A 19,597-nucleotide genomic window follows, 5' to 3' on the forward strand; every position below is an offset into this window, starting at 1 on the left:
TTTACGAGTATAAGAGGGTACGAGCGCTAGTTAGTAGTACAATAATATCGATAATGCGACTAATGGTTAAATGTAAATCGTTTAATAAATGTAATATCGTTCGTCCATCGCAGAAATCAGTTAGAAATCGCGAATGTACCGATCTACTTCGAGCCTCTCGTCTCTTCGGAGATAACAGGATGCCTCTATTTATTTATTTATCTTTTTTTTTTCTTCTCGTTTATCCTGCCGTCGGGAAAGTCCACGTTTCGCGAGGGCACCGGTGCGAGCTCGCGGGGGAATCAGCGTTGAGCGCGCGTCGGCGATTCCGGCGAACCCGTTCTTCCCTGCGACACGCGAGTTCACGTCGTGTTGTCATCATGCGGCGTGATGCCGCTCGTTATTCCGCTCGAAAAGAAGACCCGAGAGATTTCAGAATGGAAGCTTCCAACTCAGTGGGTCTAACGTAACGAAATGAAAAATTTCACTCGACTCGAATTCAACATCTCGCGAAAGCGCGGATCAACTCGGAACGAAGCCCGCCTCACACACGCTCCGGAGAGTGCTGAAGAAAATTTACGTGGCATTTCTCTGCGTGCCGCAGAATCGATCATACGCGTCGGTCCACAAACTCAATCTCAAAGTCGACCAAGTCGAAAAGTGCCCGCCGCGAATCGCGACGCGAGACCGACGCTCTCTCTTTATTATTTCTTTCTCTCTCTCTCTCTCTCTCTTTCTCTCTACCTCTCTCTCTCTCTCTCTCTCTCTCTCTCTCTCTCTCTCTCTCCTTCGCGCTCGTACAGGCGAATCTCGCGTCGTCGCGCTGCCGCGTGTGTGTTTCGAATAGCATTACGTACTGTTTGTATGTGCGCGTCTCTCTGATTCCGCGTGTGTGTCTCATGTATGTGTCCCTTCCCCTTTCTCTGAAGTCATCGGTAATATCATACTCATTATCATCTTCATCATAGCGATATAACTAACAACGATTATTGAGACATAAATACAATACACATAATGTATATCTAACGTAATAATCGTATGTAATATTATTATTTAAGTAGATTAGCGTGCTCACATTTGCTCCTTCTTCCATTCTCTCCCTCTCATACTTGTCTCTCTCTCTCACTCACTTTCGCTCTCTCTCTCTCTCTCTGTCTCACTTGCTCTTTCATTCTGCCTTTCTCTCCCGAACGCGCTTTTCTTCGTCCCTTCGCCCTTCCTTCATTTATTCCGCCCGAATTACACGTCGGCGAATCGTTGCGAGCGAGTCGACATCCTAAAGAGCGGAACAGGGCTCGCACCACTCTTCGATCGTCCGATCTCACCCCTCGCCCTTTCTCCTCTCCCTTCTCGTGTGTAATAATCTAAGGTATCTGATCGATCAAGATCGTCGTTCTCTCGTTCACGAATGCGAAAAGGACCTCGCGACGATTCTTCGAAATTTCGTCACTGGGCTCGGCGAAACGCGCGATTCAAAATGGAAGCACCGAGTTACGCTCACCGAAGGAAAGATACTCCAACATTTATCTCTGCGTATGTATGTGTGTGTGTGCGTGTGTGTGGGACGAGAGCTTATTTTTCGCAGAGGAAAGCTTTATCTCGCAAGAATAAACTTCACCTCCTTCGCAGAAACAGAAGCTTTACATCCCACAGATAAATTGTCAAGTACTTTTCTCTCTCCACCTTCGCCGTGGACGGGGAATAACTTGCTCCCGTTACCGTGCCAACGTCGACAGCACCTTAATTTGACTTCAAACCTCGACATACTCGAATCAAGACTTAAAAAAAAATTCAGATTAACCGACGTTGGCAGAAGCGTGCGTAATTCGATTGTGTCTCTCTCGACGATGATTTCGCGCAAATTCGACGTAACGAGGTGCTCGTCTGTTCGAGCGGCTTTCGCCGTTTCCCGGAACAACGGCGAAAGTAATTCGACGATCGCCGTTCTTCGTTCCCGTCAGCTCCTCTATAACGAAGAGAACGCGATGGGCCGCGTTATTCCGTCGCGATGCGACAGGGCGACGATTTATTTTCGCGATGTCGGCCGAGTCTCTCCCTCTTCGGGAACGAATGCGCTCCGGCGACAAAGCAGAGTGCTTAGAGCCCGAATCAGACCAGCAACGCTCGATTGACGACTGGCGATTAGCGATCTTAGTTTTCAACCAATTAAAACAAAGTAGCTACTGATTGATGTTGCTCTGATCGGTCAAGCACTAATCGCCAATCGCCAATTGTCAGTCGGCAATCGCTAGTCTGATTTCGGCTTAAGGGCTAATGTGAAAACTCGCAGCCTCGAATCACGCATGGAGATGCCTTCTGAACTATTGAGAACGCCGCCGAGCACGTCGAAAGTCGATCGCTTCCGGCGAGAGTCACCCGGAAAGGAACTCCCACATCCTCGATCGAAATTCGCGTCCCAATCGCGTCGTTCGACGCGATTTTAGCCTTCTCCCGTCGCGCCGGCAAAATCGTCTCTGGCGATTGCGAGTTTCAGGAGCGACTCGTCGTGACGGCGGCGTCCCCGTGTACCGTGAGTATAATTAATAATTACGATGTGATAATAATAAGGACGCTACGAACCAGGATCCAGGAGCGTGTCTCGTGCATCGAGGTGTCGGAGCGGCTCGCCGTAACGTTTACACATCGATCTACTACTACATCAGTCTGTGACTCGTGGAATGTCAGGAAAAGATCGTGGAATGTCGGATGTAAAGTCGATGAGAGAATGGAGGCGAGGAAGGTAATGGTGGTGGTGGTGGTGGTGGTGATGATGGTGGTGGTGGTGGTGATGGTGGTGATGATGATGGTGGTGGTGGTGATGCTGGAGGGACGGATCGACGATAATGGGGGTAGGACGGGATGTCGGTGTGGCAACTGAAACATTTTAATAGAAATAAAACAAACGACGTTTGAACCAAACACAAATCAGTTTAATCCTTAAATAAAACATAATAATTATGTTATTTAATAATTAATTAAATAAATAAATAAATAGTCGGCGGTAGTAGTAATAGTAGTAGTAGTAGTAGTAGTAGCAGTAGTAGTAGTAGTAGTAGTAGTAATAGTTATAGTAGTAGTAGTAGTGGTAGTAATGGTAATAGTGATGGTAACAGCGACAGAGCGATAAATAATAACAGCAGTTATTCAAGCGGGTGGTAAAAAGTGGCGACAAGTAGAGCGATGATGTGTTAAAGTGAGGAAATGAAGTGAGAGCGGTAAAGTATCTTTTTTCTCCCTTTTTTGGCTTTTAATCCTTCTCTAGCTTCACGAGAGTAAGTAATAATGAAGCGTTAGAGGGTTATATACGTAGCTATCACGACGAGAAACACAGAAAATATACACGATCATAATTAATAATAATAATAATATTAATAATATTAATAATAATAATAATAATAATTATAATAATGACGATGTTACGATGGCAATAATAATAGTAACCACAATAATCAGTATATAATTGTACGGTAATAATAGCGAGAAGGAGAAGAATCGTTATCGTAATGGCAAATGTAACTGCACATAATAAACGCGAGACAAACGCTGTATGTGTGTGTGTGTGTCTGTATGTGTGTGTGGAGGGAGGAAAAAACGGATATAGCGGCCACGATTGAGAGCTGACGTCGAGGCAAGCTGCTCTCGCATGTGATGTCCGCGAAACGAGGAGTCCACATCTCTCTTCTCTTTTTTTTTTTCGAGCGACTCTCCTTTTCGTACCGCGAGGTGTGTCCGTGCGGACGATGCGATTACGTGCAGGGTGGACCCAGGTGAGTCGGAAGAGAGTAAGCCTGAGTCGCCGTTAGCTTCTCGTCCCAAACGAGCGATCTCATCGTGCCAGAGGTGACTGGCTCAATATAAAACAGCTGTACAATGAGATGAGACAGCTCGTTCGAAAGAAGAGGGTGACCAACGACAACCGTTCCGAACACTAGTCTGATCCGATTCGCGACCGGCCTATCCTGTCTCCGCGCAAAAGTCACGCTGCACACATCTTCGCTGACGCGCGAGAAAACGTACAATCGCGACGTGCAATCTCACTTTGTGATTACTCGTGATTACAGCGGAAGAAAGACCAATCGTCGATTTTGCTCCCTCTTCCTCTCAACGAGCGGACGTGGCAGCTCGTTGATGCTAAGAGGATGCTGTCGAGCCACGATCTCTCGTGTATTTCATGTCCGCGACACGAGAAGTCCAATCCCAGGCAGAACAGGGAGTCACGATGACACGAAAGTGACGGCGGAATGATCGAACCTTCGTTGAAAAGTGAGTTTCCTCTGGTCACTCTGACGTCATTGCGACTGCCTATTCTTTTACTCTTCCTCCTTTCGAGCAACGTTTTTGGCACGCGCGTCCCGGTAAAAAAAAAAAAAGAGTAGCGCAAGCAAAACACGCTGCACTCTTCTTCGCTAGCGCGCGAGGAAAGATGCAACGGCGGCGCCTGCGTCTTACGTGGCAACTCGCGTGTGGAAGAGAGACTGGATTCATCGATTTCGCACAGCTTCCGATCAGCGTGCTTCAAGTCTGTTCTTTTTGGCTAAACTGTCTGGAATTGGTGCAATAAGTTAGAGTGATGAAGCAAAACACATTTGCCTCACTTTGGGTGCGATCCACTAGACGCTACAAATGCTCTGAAGCGCATAAAGAAAAGCTATGATTGATTTATACGGCGTTTCAGAGTATTTGCAGCGTCTAACGGATCGCAACCTCTGACTTATTGCGACGGTGTGCGTCAGTTCGGGCAGTTCAGCTAAAAGGAACACACTTCTAATTATTTTCTTATTTTTCTTCTTTATTTCGCACGCGCGCGCGGCGGCGGCGTCTCTTAACCACCGTTCGTCTCGGCGCGTCGATTCACTTATTAATATATACCTGCCTATGCATTTTACGTGTCTACGTTGTGTTCGCGCGTCCTCCCGCGGCGGGCGATCGGAGGGCGACCCAACGCTTCAAGAACGATTGCTCAATACACGGAGCAGTAAAAGAAAGAAAAGGACAAAGAAAAACGCGACGCTACGCGGGAGATACGCCGGGAGCCGCGGGACGGGCTCTCGAGAGGGAGACGCAACTTCATCGTCGCCGCTCTCCCAGACTAGATACAAATAGGTACACTATATACGACAATTACATACGTAATTCTCTTTTGGTTTCCTTGACTAAAGCTACTCTTAATCGAGTGTCGCCTCACTCGCTAATTAAATCTCTCTCTCTCTCTCTTTCTTCTCTCTCCCTGCTCTCGCTCTCTCACGCTCGTCGATCTCTTGGTTCGGATCGCCAATGTTGAGATTCACTTCCGGGAAAAGTGACGCAATGACCGATTCCTTTTGAAAGGTGAGATGGATCGATCGCGATGTCGTGCACGCAAATTAGCGTGAAAGTGAGAGAGGGGGAGAAAGAGAGAGAGAGAGAGAGAAGACAGGGATCGCTTTTTTCACTTAACCGAACGTTACCTCGTAATTAATCGAATTAAGAATGAGCACGTATGCAGACGCCGCTTCTCTCCCCCTCCTCCCAGTGTATATTCGTTATCTTGGCAGTATCTCTCTCTCTCTCTCTCTCTCTTTCTTTCCTTTTCTTTAGGGGGAGAGGATACACAGGGGAGTAACACGAACGCGTGATCACACCGACAACGCGGCTGTAAGTTGCACGTAAGACTAGATTGCGTAATTCCTTAAACCTGACTTGAGATCGAACGTTGAATTAGTCCTATCAGTCCTGTATCACATTACCCGTGCACACCGTCCTCGAAATACATGCAGTAACGCGAGAATCTCGCCCTTCCGGGGGGGCTCAGGGCTCTGAAGGAAAGCGAATAAAGTCCGCGAATGCATGAGGCGCGATTGTCCCGTGACAATCGCCGGGATGACGACGCGGCCAGGACGGGACCTTTGTCCTTCCCTTTCGCGGTTCACGGGGAATAAGAAGCGGCACAGGGATCGCTCCCTGCCCCAGCGAATACTCTCCCACGTATATCTGCCGAAAGTGACGAAAAATATTCGATTAATCAACGATGAGCGGCGTAGAACCAAACACGATGATGATGATTATGTCTCGCGATTAAATCACGCGCCGTCGATTCTCGCCGTGCCGAGACGGCTGTTCTCGTGACAAAAGAGCGCGCACGAGAAGGCCGTGGAGGCGCTACTCCTGATCCCCGTCGGGCGAGATATCATGTCCGTAGCCCCGATTCATTCTCAGCTTCTCGCTCAGCAATTCTATCCACAAAATCTATTATAAAAAGAAAGGGCCGTGAAGCAGCCGCGCATAATGTTTAATCGTACAACAGTAAAATATCCCCCTCGGACGGTGCGCCTTCGCGGGGGGTGTGGGAAAACTGTCGAGAGTCAGACTGGCCTTGCGCGGCCGGTATTTCTGTTCCAGCTGCGCGCACACACCTAAGTACCTAGGTCTCTCTCTTGCTCTCACGTGGAAAAGTACGAAGGGAAACGTAGAAAAGAAAAAGAACGGCCACGTCGGCGCGTGTCGCCGCCTACACACGCACTCGATATATATCACGATGACAACGACAACGTACGAGCGTGTATCCGCGAGGCTGAGAGCTACGAAAGCGCGCCGTCTAGCGCGCGAACTATAATAATACAGAAACGCTTTAATAAATTCTCCTCCCTTTTCTTTTTTTTTTTTTTTGTAGGTGATTTCACACCATACCGCGACGTGAGCCCTCCGTTCGAGTTCTCTCATCGCTCTCCCTTCCTCTCTCTTTCTTTCTCTCTCACTATGTGACTATCGACTCGTTCGATTCTCTACTGTTCTGCGCCGCCCGCGGAGCCTCTCCTCCGAGAATAAATATACCTGTTTCTCTCTCTCTCTCTCTGGATGCCCGTGGTCGAACGGTAGCATCTTAATCCAACTAATAAGTTACGTTAAGTACACCGTGTCCGCGCACTGTGAGAAACGTCTGTGCTTTCTCTCTCTCTCTCTCTCTCTCTCTCTCTCTCTCTCTATCTTTCCTCGTGGTCGTTCGAAAGATCGTGAGTGCGAGCCCTGTCCGGGATACCCTCTCCTCTACTTTCCTTTAACCCTTTCTCCCTCGCGACGTTTCGTCTCCACGTGTCATCAACGCGCGCAACACCCGGTCCCTGCCCTTTCGTAACCCTTAAATCTTGGTCTCGCGACGTCCCTCGCGATTAATTCAGTATTTAATTAATTAATAATACCTTTGGTATGTCAAACGGTCCCCCAATACCGTTCCTAGTGTATCTCTGCGAGATACGTTGCGTCCCTTCTTCAATTATCATTCTCTCACTTTCTCTCTCTCTCTTTCTCGCTCTCTTCACACTGGGATACCCTCTCATCGCATTCTCCCGCACCTCTCCCTTTCTCTCGTTCTCATACACACGACGCTAATACTCTCTAAAACTTATGCATAAAACGAGTATGTATAACCACCTACTACTAAGCACTGTGTGTGTTTCTGAGTTTGCATTCTTTTAATACTCCCCCTCTCTGTCTTCCTCACCCCTTTCTCTCACGCTCTCTCTTTCACTCTCTCCCACCCGCTCTGTCACCCTTTCTCACATCTCGCTCGCGACCAGGAAGCGCGAGGGTGCTGTCACGTGATCCACGTGTTCCCCGCGACGAGTAGTCTCGCGTAAGCGCGTCGTGTCTCGAGAGGCCCGATGCAACACATTATTATTATTCTTCCACGACAGCCCGCCGTTCTCAATGCCGCGTATCTTGTTGTTGATCATTCTTCTAGTTGTAACGTGCACGTATGAGTGTGTATGCACGTGTATGTATGTACTTATGTATGTAATGTAAGTACGTGTACCGATGTGCACGTGTCTGTATGTGTGTGGTGTGTATATACGTGTGATTCAGTCTCACAGCCCGATATCGTCGTGACTAACCCGGTCTCGTGGATGTACGTTAAGTAGAAAAAAAAAAAAAAAAAAAGAAGATCGGCCGTAAGTGCCGGCGGAGGCTCTCGACGCCATCTCGTCAACCTACTGCGGAGGTGAGTCCGTTCCCTCTCCTCCACATGTGCTCCCTCTCCCTGCTGTCGGCCTGTTCGCCGTCGCCCTGTTCTCTATCTAAGCCGTTCGAGCTCTCCCAATCCTGCCGTTCCGATCCTGCGGGAAACGTTCGCACGAACGGGCATCACGTGGCCCACGAGCGTCCTCACGTACATATACATATAAATCGGTAATATGTATGTACAGGACCCGCGATCGGTCACTGTGCGCGAGCCGCGTACTAAGTCCTAAAAACACATGCTTTGCCCCCCTCGCTCCCTCCGTTCCCTCGTCTCGCCGACTCTCCGCCGAGCCTTCGCGTCTTCGTGTCGTCCTCGCGCGTCGATTACGTCCCGGAGAGCGGCGGGAAACGAGCGACTTCCCCAGCGACATTCTCGATCCTGCCGCCATGTGAGAGCTCAATTCGATCATCTGTTCGCTCTTGGTCCGGTCTTGAGCGTGAGCTGCTTATTGATAATACTCGTCAACGCTGGGGGTCTAACTCGTTCTCCCGCCGTGTCGTCGCGTTGCGTCCTCGACCGCGGTCGAACGCGAGGATAGAAACGCGCGAGGGTGAGGCAAGCGCCGGCTGAGGCGTACGGAAGGAGAAAGAAAAGCCGACGCGATTGACTCGCGCGCATCTATAATAATGTCGCGTCTTTTCCTATCGCCTGTTACCCCCTGTTGAGGGAAATTCGAGATCTCAGCACGTCTCAAGTCATTCAGCAAGCTTCAGTCGCGCGTTATGTTGTCAGACACAGTTGAACGACCCCAAATATACCCATCACCTTCTTATCACAAACCCAATTATCTTTTCCGCGCGACTTTTTTCATTATTATCCCTCGTGTTTTCATTTCTTTATTCTCCCTGTCTCTCTCTTTCACGCACATTCATATGTTTCTCATTATGCGTGCTTTCTTTCTTTCGTTTTCATACATACATACATACATACAAACATACATACATACATACATACATACATACATACATACATACGTACATACATGCATAAATACATACGTTATACATACACACACACGCACTCACGCCTCGCAACTACGCTTTCTCGCTCTGTTGGAGCTTCTTGCCGCCGGCCTGACGGTTGTTGTTGGGCTTGTTCTTAAAGGAGGTCTGCTGCTGCTGCTTGGCTTGCGCGTGCTGACGCTGGTGCTGTTGCTGTTGATGGTGATGGTGCTGCTGTTGTTGCTGCACCGGATTCGCCCCTCCCGAGACGGCCATCTCGATCGCCCGAGTGAGATCGTGTATGCGCGACGGTAGGCGCTGGAGGAACGGCTGCCGCTGACCCTTGGCACCGTGGAGAATGCCGTTGCCGGCTCCGCCGTGGTGAGTGTTGCCGATACTGTTACCGGGATTCGCGCCCGGCACCTGGCCAGGTCCCCTCTTGTTGTAGAAGTGACCCGGCATCGGCACCGGTAGCTGGACCACCGCGGTGCGTAGCAGCCGATGACGACGATGATGATAGGGCGCCGCTACCGCCGCCGCGTCTGCCGCCACGGCCGCAGCCGCAGCCGCAGCCACCGCCGCCGCTGCCGCCTGTTGCTCGTCCTACGCCGTCTTGCTCTTGTTCGTCTTAAAGCTGACCTGGAGCACGCGGTTGCCCAGGGTGTAGCCGTTTAGGCTCTGTATGGCCACCACCGCCTCCTCATAGTTGGTCATCGTCACGAAGCCGAAGCCCTTGCACTTGTTCGTCTGTAGGTCGCGTATGACCTTGACCGACTGGACGGCGCCGAAGGGTCCGAACAGCTGCCACAGCACGTTCTCTTCGGTCTCGGGCGCGAGGTTGTACACGAAGATGCACCAGCCGGCGCCGTTCATCGTGTTACCGGGCAGCATGGAGTTCGCGAGGAGGTCACCCGCCAACGGACTGTACCTGGAACACGATGCCGCACCGGTCATTAAACGGACATCGTCGCGTTCAAGAGCGGGCAGGAGTGTGGGAGATGATGAGCAGGAGGAGGAGGAGGAGGAGATGATGGCGGAGGCGGTTGGCCGAGCCGCGGACTCATCACGCACTGGAGAATACGAACGATGCTGAAACGCCAACCACAACTCGAAAATCGACATTCGTGATTTTCGCCTGTATTTCTTAGCATGTAAAGTACAATTTTGTCGATTTTGGCACTCGGTACAATTGGTTCGAACGATATCGCGTGTGTGTGTGGCTAAAAGTAATTTCTATAAATTTATACGATAATTTCATTCACGCTCATCTGAATCGCGTCTCCTGCGAATGTCGTGATATTCAAGGAACGATATTCGGAATAACGAAAGAGGCGCATTCTAAATAACGCGGTTGGGTTCTATAAATACTGCGCAACGCTCTTATTTTGTATCTTATTATCGTTCTCACGTCTCTCTCATCACGTCTCTCTCGTCACGGACGTCAAGAACGTTTGAGCACCGTTCGGGCTATAATTACACCTGCTGGAACTATTCTGCCTTTCTGAGTGGAAAGTATGTCTAAATAAGGTTTTACGTTATACGCTACTCGCACAGCATATCGCAATCCCAATGAGATTGAACGTGTTATATAGTGATGCGAATATACATATGCAGATATATCGAGGTGGTATATTTATTTCGCGCGGGTCGGATTTTCTCATTTACACAGATACGACACGTGGTATATATCGCAGGCACTTGCACGACGACACCGCGGCGAGAATGTGCGGCAGTAACATGTAAAGGCTACGCAAGAACTGATAATTTGTGCCGTGTAACTTAACGCACAACGATGCACGAGACAATGACGCTAATACAGGTGATGTAACGACAGCGTGCAAGCTTCTCTGTGCATCCAAAGTGTACACGCTAAAGAGAGGTAACATGCCATAACACGCACACGCACACACAAAGTACAGGAGTGTTAATTTTGGGACTATGTTCAACACGGCGGATTTGCCAACTAAACAAACGCACGGATTTTCAGCGCAGACAAAATTAGAGAAAGCCGCGATTTCACGCCATTACTTGTCGCTTTATAAGAGGAAGGTATTTACATTTATGTAAGTATACACATCTATGTAAGTATATACATCTATGTAAGTATATCTACGTGAGAAAAGTACAATATCGCCGCACAGAACGCGAGAAAGAGCGGTTGATTCGAGTTTGCAGATTGCGTTAAAAGGCGTTCCACGCTGTTCCCGTGATACGACTTTGGCGACTCATTGGCAAATCATTTGTTCCTTTGAACGCAGCCTGCAAAGCAACAGAAGACATCAAGCAATCATACGCAAATCTCTGTCTACTGGCGTCGCAAGTCACGGCACGCGAAGTAGAAAGCGGGAGGTAGGGATGCGAATCGAGGGCGAATCATAGCGAGGAGAAACAAAAATCGAACAGAGCAAGATCTCGTAAAAGAGTGCGGTCTACTTTTAACGAGGGGGAACCACTACTCTCTCTTTCATACTTCGGGTGTACCGAGATCAAAATTCGCAAGTACGTCGCGTTAACCGAACAACACAACAGGAGAAACTTGCTCCTATCTCGTACAACCTAAGTCACAACAAGCGATTTCTGTCGGGCAAGCGTATTCAATCGAAACACAACGCCTCCGTGTCGGAAGGGAGGAGCAGGGTGGATATCGTTCACATTCGCATGCACAACAAGACAAAGATCACACACATAGGTGCAGAGCGTGTTTCTTCTCGAAGAAGAAACACCACAAGCCGTCTCCTTGGATCGTGACACGCTTCCTCCGTCAAGACTCACGAAGCGTGATCGACCGTGTCAATGAATCGGACACATTTATTACCGTTTCAGAACCGACAAGCGAGAATTTGCGAGAAAGGTAGAGGAGTAGTATACAGTATGATGGTACACGCTGCATGTCCCACGCGACGTGTACCTAAAAGTGAGGGTGGCAGGGGTGTGGTGGACGGGGGGTATTTACAGTTGTAAAAATATCTCTACGTACCTACTTGACGTCACAAGCCGCGTTAAAACAGGGCATATCTCGGTGAGTACTCAGTATAATGCCGAGGCCACAGTAATTACGTATGCATTCGTCACGAACGTTGTTCCGTATCATCGCGAAGTAAACGTGTATGCGCGTGTCTCCGTGTGTATTTGTGGCTCTCTCTCTCCGTGTGTGTGTGTGTGTGTATATATGCGTGTATGTTTTACACGCGCGCGTGTATGCGTGCGGCTTTGTGTGCGAGTGTATGTGTGTGTGTGTGTGTGTGTGTGTGTGTATATATATGATGCGCGTGCTGTATGCGTGTGGGGGCGAGAAGAAACGAGAAAAGAAGAAACGATGGAGTCGTGAGGACCGGGAAATTAGGGGGAGGGGGTAACACATCGCGTTGCTTGCGCGCTATCTCGCTGTTCATCAGGCGTTATGTACACACATAAGTATAGTATATACTTGTACGAGTGTCTCTGCATCCGGGGAGCTCTTCGTATGTACACGAGGATTCAGGATGAGACGTACACTCCCGGACAATTGAGTGGTGTTGGTGGTGGGGAGGGGGGGAAGGATGAGAAATCGTCGGTTCTCATTTACTTTGAATCTCTCGTGAAAAGAATCGTTCTACGCAAAAATCGCGAGGAGTTGTGAAGAGATTATAATGAGAATTTCTCGGCCGTGTAGGATCGAATAGTCCCGCGGAGAGACAACCGCTAAGTTATAATTACGTGGAGATATTTAATTTTGATCGGACGTTAATCACACGCAAAGGACTCCGGCGGAAATCGCGATAAAGTCGCGCGGAACATCTTCTCGCCGCACGGTATGGCGCGACGTTCGCCAATCCCGTCGTTTGCGCTACGTACCGTCGAACAAGAGCCGTCTTTTTTCGATCTGCGATCGCGCGAAGGACGAGAGGGTCTGAAATATTCTATAAGCCGCGTCGCCGTTGCGAGTGTCGTCGCTAAGGGAGGAGCTCTGGTTGCAAATAACGCTATGTATAAATAAGTGTTAGAACGGAGAACCAAGGAGGCTTGTTTTTTTTTTTTTTTTTTTTTTTTTTTTTTTTTTTTTTTTTTTTTTTTTTTTTTTTTTTTTTTTTTTTTTTTTTTTTTTTTTTTTTTTTTTTTTTTTTTTTTTTTTTTTTTTTTTTTTTTTTTTTTTTTTTTTTTTTTTTTTTTTTTTTTTTTTTTTTTTTTTTTTTTTTTTTTTTTTTTTTTTTTTTTTTTTTTTTTTTTTTTTTTTTTTTTTTTTTTTTTTTTTTTTTTTTTTTTTTTTTTTTTTTTTTTTTTTTTTTTTTTTTTTTTTTTTTTTTTTTTTTTTTTTTTTTTTTTTTTTTTTTTTTTTTTTTTTTTTTTTTTTTTTTTTTTTTTTTTTTTTTTTTTTTTTTTTTTTTTTTTTTTTTTTTTTTTTTTTTTTTTTTTTTTTTTTTTTTTTTTTTTTTTTTTTTTTTTTTTTTTTTTTTTTTTTTTTTTTTTTTTTTTTTTTTTTTTTTTTTTTTTTTTTTTTTTTTTTTTTTTTTTTTTTTTTTTTTTTTTTTTTTTTTTTTTTTTTTTTTTTTTTTTTTTTTTTTTTTTTTTTTTTTTTTTTTTTTTTTTTTTTTTTTTTTTTTTTTTTTTTTTTTTTTTTTTTTTTTTGCGAAACCCAATAATACGTGACATCGATATACAGCTACCACTGTACTGTGTGTTCTGCACAACTGAATTGAACCAAAGTCGAAGCGAAAAGGCGTGAAGAATGCAAGTGTGGTGACAAAACGGGGCCCCGTTACGAAATTTATGATTGCCTGGAATAAATCAGCAACGAATCTTCTTACACGTCACGGAGAACAATCGGTCGCGCGAGAACGCAAGAATGACTCGACAAGATCGAGAGAGAGACAAAAAAAACACGAGCGATACAAATTATAAGCAATCTCGTCTGCTCCGTCGCGTCCGCGTCAACGACCAGAAATTACTTCGCGTGGCTTAGGTATTCGTAACGAGTTGAAGAAGGGGGAGAAACATAGATAGAGGTAGAGTTTATAGAGAGAGAAAGAGAGAGAGTAGAGAATGAAAGAGAGACAGAGAGAGAGAGAGAGAGAGAGAGAGAGAGAGTAGAGAAAGAGAGAGAGAAAGTATAGAGAAAGAAAGAGTGTATGAAAATGAGAGTGAAAGTGAAAGAGAGAAAGAGTGAGAATGAAGCCACACAACGGAATAAGTAAACGAAAATCAGGAGGAACGTAGTGGTAGTAACGAAAAAAATACTGACCTCTGTAAGCCTTTGTTAATGGCAAGCATGGCCTTGCCAGTGCTAAAACAAAACACAAAAAGAACAACGTAAGAAGAGAGATACTCCGGGATCGAGCCAAAGTCGGGATAAGTCGGGCGCTTTCCTGTGCCGATCATCGCACATCCGGTTTTCTCTACCCTCTCTACGTAGCGGTGCGTTATTCACCCCGTGAAAGCGAGGTCACGGGGATGCAACAAATGCGAGACTCGCGGAGAAGCGAAGCGGTTTTCGCGGCGCTCCGTCTTCCTCGATCGCGTTGCTCGTTCCCGATAGCGACACGTGTGGATCCGGGGATGGAATGCTGTCGCGCTCTCAGCCAGGTCGAGGAGGCAACACGATCTGATCGCGCGAAGATCACGTCCGAGTGATCGATCTGACACGCGAGGTGCGAACGTACAAGGCGTCCTTCGTTAGTTGTACCGTTAATTATCGACGTGGGAGGCAGTGAAGAAGCGATGGGAACGGGTCGATACTCGTGTCTTGAAATCATACTCATAAATGAAGCGAATGCGCTGTCAAAGCTGCGGAACGAAAGATCGTCAACAAAGGGTAGGAGGTCTGGCACTACTTGACTGGCGATTTCGCGACTTTAGACGCTACGTAGATAGACGGTGCGTCGGCTTTTTCGAGCGGGAATTCCCGAGTCGCGCGCATCATCGCGCGAAGGTGCAGCGACTCTGTCCGATTCACCTCGAAATCCTCGGCACAAGGGAGCGCGGTGTCCTTGGATGCTGGCAGCCTTAACAACTGTCATCGCCACTCTGCCGTAAGGGTGAAAGGGGGATAATGTGAGACAAAGCGGTAGCAAAGCGCGTCTACACTCGGTTAACGCTTTGTACTTGTCAAAAGAACCAAACAATCGAATGTCGGTAAGAGAGGACGGGTCTTGTTGAGACTTTTTCGACGGCTCTACCTCTCGAGAACGAGCACACAAACGGACACGTACGATTAATGAAGATGTATAGTGTGTATGTGTTGCGGGTGTCTGTTTCCTTCCGTATCAGCGAAACTCGCCGTTTGACCGTACGTTTGCGCGCGTGTGTATGTGTGTGTGTGTACGTGATCGTATTTGTAACTAGATTGTTTTCAATAATCGAGTATCGTGACTTAATGCGCATATCATATGGGAGGCTCGAAATGAAAAGGATGAAAGTTTGTGTATGTGTGTGTATACGTGTTGAGTGTATGTGTGCGAATGTTGTCACGACAGTCCTCAGATTCTACTATAACGTACACTTGTCGTCAGGCGTGTCCCGACTATCAAAGAGAAACAGTTCTTCATTAATTTTACACTACAGACTCACACACGCATCCATACACACACACACACACACACACACACACACACACATACACCAATCAATCCGCACAGAGAAGAGATATCTAAGAAATAGTAAATATTTATTTGTGATGGGCACACTATATATATATAATAATATATATTTTGACTTAAACCTTTCACCGAAATAGAACAAACAATTGCTTTCGTGAAAAGTTAGTTTTCTTAAGGCTTTGAGAAAATTTATATTCTGCACGGAGAAAAAGGTTTGGTTGAATTAACCAGATATCTGGTCGAATATGAACGATTCAGAAATTTCGATTGAAGTAACTCGAATTCTGTTCAAGTCAACCGAAAATCTTGTTAACTTAAACCAAATTCGGAGTTACTTCAATTGGAATTTTTGGATCATATTCGACCAGATATTTGGTTAATTCAACCAAACCTTTTTTTCCGTGTGTCATCTAGAAAATAATCTCGTGTATATCAATATAAGCAAATATGTGTGTGTTAATAGTAACTGTCGCGAGTAACTATTTCTAATTTCTTAGACATTTTTTCTCTCAGTGCAAGCGACACTGCGCACACTTGACGACGAGTATCGGACATGGAATGCAGAACAGTCGTGTGTGTCTGTGTGCTCTTTGCTCCTCCATATTTCGTAAACGACCAAGGATCAGTTTGATCTTCGCGAGATGGAACGCGTGCTTCAATCAGTACTTTCTCTTCTGTGCGCTTCATGTCAATTAAATATCAAATAGACAGATATCTCACAGATTGAATTTGATCAGACATATCAGGCACGTCTATATTTTATATCTCAGCCTGTTTTTACACCCGTGAGATCCGCTGATCGTTGGCCCTGAAGAAGAGGACGAGGATGAAGGAGAGAATAAGGAAAACCAATATGAGTGGTCGGTTGGAAGAGGATAGTGCAAATAATAAAGTAGGGCCAAACGACGTTTCTTGTTGCCGCATGAAGTTACACCGAAAATGGATCTATTATTCGCTAAGGTCACGAAGCTCTCGAATCGCCCTTGACAGGCTATTTCGTCGATATGCAAGTTTAATAGAAAAATATCGATCGCCGGACGGAAAGACCTTTCATTTAAAACGGAGTTATTTGGTCGGTTCTTCGTGGAAGAACAACTCCGACAAAGAAACCTCATCATGTCGGTATCAAGTATCACCAAGAGAAGCTTAATTGAATAAATTCAAAAAAGTGCAATCCGAGTGTTCGACTTGATGAGCTCCCCTTGTGAGACGCTGCGCGCGCGAACTTCTTAATTTTCGTGTCTTTTTGCCTTCAAGTTACCGAATAACAGCGATGTGACTTGGTCGAAAGTGGCTCGTACTGCCAGTGAGGGTCGCGAGCGCGAGAAAGTATCGTGAAGATAGAAACAGATCGTATCTCGAAAGATATATCGTTTCCCTGCACTTGAATGTCACGCGCGCTGATCATTCTTCGTGCGACTTCTACGCGAGTGGTAATACGGTAATATCACAGATTTATCGCAGTGTAGGCTGAGGCGAAGGTCCGAGCAACGTTATCGGAAAGTAACAGAGCGTGCACAGTCACAACTTAAGATAAAGGATAGACATGTTGATGCACATTATATATCGAAGGAGGAGCTCTGTGTCGAATAATTCGCACGATGAATGTAGGAGGATAATCGTTTGAGATCGACCGATCGACGAATGTGTGCTCTCACTTGGAATTTTTACTTCGTTCGCAATTGTCACGCTGCACGTAATTACTGAATAACGTTATACAATCGTTATTGCAATCGTGATACACTCAGTCTCTCAGTATTTTTCATTTCATTGTCCGATTGTTGCAAAAAAATCTGTCCCAAAATAAGCGACACTTCGAGTTAAATAACAGGTTCCAAGAGAGAAATTTGAAAGATGCATTTTTAACTTTGTTTTAATTTTGTAGAATTATATATTTTCAACGATAATTAATTCTTGCAACGAAAATATTTTCTTCCAATAAAAAGAGCCAGTGTTACAGTGAGACAAAATTAGTACACCAACGATCGATCGACCTAATCGAATATTCCTGTTTGCACGTGGCTGTGTGTGTGTATGTGTATGTCTTGTGTGTGTGTGTGTGTGTGTGTGTGTGTGTGTGTGTGTGTGTGTGTGTGTGTGTGTGTGTGTGTCGAGAAAGAGAAAAAGATAGAAAAGGAGAAAGATAAATAGTAGTCAAATAGATAGATAGATAGATAGGTAGATAGACAGAGAAATAGATAGACAGCAGGTTTGATTAATAGATAATCAAATAAACAGACAATTGGATAGATAAATGGATGAATAAGGACAGGTTCACGGACAAGAAGAGACTGCTCGACGGAGAACTCAGTCCACAGCGAAAGAATTGCAAGAGAACCAACCGATAGTGAAAAGAAAAGGAAAATAAAAGCAGAAGAAGGGGCAATCACGTGCGTGGGCAACGTGATAGTTAAATCGGACAGCGCGAACGCGATACACCGGTTCGTCGCAAACGTCGATTTTATTTTCGTGTTAAAAATCGCGTCGAGATTGACCGACGCGACACCTCTCCTCCCGCGCGTCTCGTTAAACGCCCAATTGGCACACGAGCGACTCGGTCGCGACGCGATCGAGTCACCTGTATCCCATGGCTGGCTTTAACTTCATTGGAGGTTGCCGAAGGTAGAGAGGGTAGAGAAGAAGAAAACAGAAGAAGAAGAAGCGAGGAGAAAAGAAACGCAGAGGAGGGGAGAGAAAAGTTAAAGAGTAAAGAGAAAGAGAGAGAAAGAAGTTAGAAAGAGAATCCTTGGGTAGAGCGAGTAGAGGCGAGTAGGTACCTGGATAGTGGCGACAGTGGAATGTACCTGAAGCGGCCGGTTGGGTGGTGGATCGGCCCGCCGAAGCGACGAGTCGCCTGTGGTGCGAGATAGGCGGCCAATGGCGGTATCGCCTTGTTGTTGTTGCTTGGATTGTTGGCGAATTTGACGGTGATCGGCTCGGACGAGCCCTTCGGTATGGTGCCGTTCAGCTCCTGGATCGCCCGCTCGGCCTCGACGCGCTGGTCGAACCTTATGAAGCCGACACCCTTCGACAGGCCTGCCGAGGCGCCGACGTCGGCGAAACACACAAGATCATACTCGTTATTGCGAATTGCGCCTCTCTCCCTTTTCTTTCTTATTCGCGCTTTTCTCCAGCCACTGCGGCCGCCGATCGATCGATCTATCTGTCTGTCTATCGATCGATCAATCGTCTTTCTTTCGCTGAGCGAGAGTGAGCGAAATCGCGGAAGAGAGAAAAATCGAGTCCGCGAGAGAGACGAAACAAAGTTGAGTTCTTTCTTTCTTGCTCTTTCTTTTTGTCGTCCACTAATCGTCTTGGTATCAACGGTTTTTCTACCTCACCGATACTCCGACACGTTCTCTAATTTATCGTGAATGATGAATAACGCAATGAGAGAGCGACTACTACTACTATTGTTGATGTGCTGCTATTACTACTAAAGAGATTAATTCAATTAGCTTTCACGACCACTTAATTATCCTGACACAATACGTAAGGTAATCGCTCCGCCGATATTCCGTACGCCAATGCCGTCGATAGAACGTAAATTGCAATTGAACGTGCTCTCGCATCGGTGCGACGCGAATTCGCAGATGCGAATTCGTCATCGGTCTCTCGTTACGGCGATAAGATGCATGGACGCTCCCGCGTCCGCGTGAAACGAGGGAGGTTCGCACATCTCGTTAAAAGCTCGCTACAGCAAGACAGATCGCAGAGATCGCTGAAGAGCGAGTGGTTCGGTGCGCGCAGATTCGTTTCTTTACTAACACACCGACAACGCTTTGTCGAGTGGACGTCTTTTTGTCTTTCTTTCAATTCTCTATTTTGCCCGTGGATGTATCTCGCGGATTTGGATATCATCGCGGTCCGCGTTGTTGATTGACTAACAAACGGGTAGACAGAAACGAAAACGAAAAAGAGAAATACAAACTGAGAGACAGACAGAGGGAAAGAGAAAGAAAAAAAAAAAAAGAGAGGAGGGAGAAAGAGAGATATGAAGGAAAAAAGACGGGAGGAAAGAGACAGAAACAGTAACAGAAAAAGAAATAAAGGGATAGAAACAGAGAGAGAGAGAGAGAGAGAGAGAGAGAGAGAGAGAGAGAGAGAGA

At 46.3% G+C, this 19,597-nt stretch overlaps 2 protein-coding genes across 22 annotated transcripts in view; both read right to left on the reverse strand.

The window, feature by feature from the left end:
* Nucleotides 1–1,161: 1,161 nt before the first annotated feature.
* On the reverse strand, nucleotides 1,162–9,415 carry LOC116851193 (PAX-interacting protein 1-like). The gene has a single exon (XM_032830387.1). It carries the CDS (start codon nucleotides 9,376–9,378, stop codon nucleotides 9,010–9,012), a length of 369 nt encoding a protein of 122 aa, XP_032686278.1. The 5' UTR covers nucleotides 9,379–9,415; the 3' UTR covers nucleotides 1,162–9,009.
* Nucleotides 9,416–9,478: 63 nt separating this feature from the next.
* LOC116851191 (ELAV-like protein 3) overlaps nucleotides 9,479–19,597 on the reverse strand; it is a 66,223-nt gene continuing 56,104 nt past the window's right edge. For 8 of the 21 annotated variants that reach the window (XM_032830369.1, XM_032830366.1, XM_032830368.1 and 5 more), the window contains 3 exons: nucleotides 18,266–18,524; nucleotides 14,135–14,176; nucleotides 9,479–9,844 (listed from right to left, as the gene is read on the reverse strand). In XM_032830369.1, the coding sequence (XP_032686260.1) occupies nucleotides 9,520–9,844; nucleotides 14,135–14,176; nucleotides 18,266–18,524 (626 nt within the window). In that variant the 3' untranslated portion in view covers nucleotides 9,479–9,519. Of the gene's footprint in view, nucleotides 9,845–9,877; nucleotides 11,176–11,893; nucleotides 11,897–13,553; nucleotides 13,671–14,134; nucleotides 14,177–18,265; nucleotides 18,525–19,597 lie in introns of those variants that run through there. The other 13 variants (XM_032830372.1, XM_032830377.1, XM_032830375.1 and 10 more) reach the window with 10 other exon arrangements.

This window comes from Odontomachus brunneus, unplaced genomic scaffold (assembly GCF_010583005.1).
Source record: "Odontomachus brunneus isolate Ranch 3 - 2012 unplaced genomic scaffold, Obru_v1 Obru_scaffold_167, whole genome shotgun sequence".
Classification (NCBI taxonomy): Eukaryota; Metazoa; Arthropoda; class Insecta; order Hymenoptera; family Formicidae; genus Odontomachus; species Odontomachus brunneus.

Bases quoted from the DNA above. Each gene is read 5' to 3' on its own strand.
- LOC116851193 (XM_032830387.1), bottom strand. From the start codon at position 9,378: ATGCCGGGTCACTTCTACAACAAGAGGGGACCTGGCCAGGTGCCGGGC.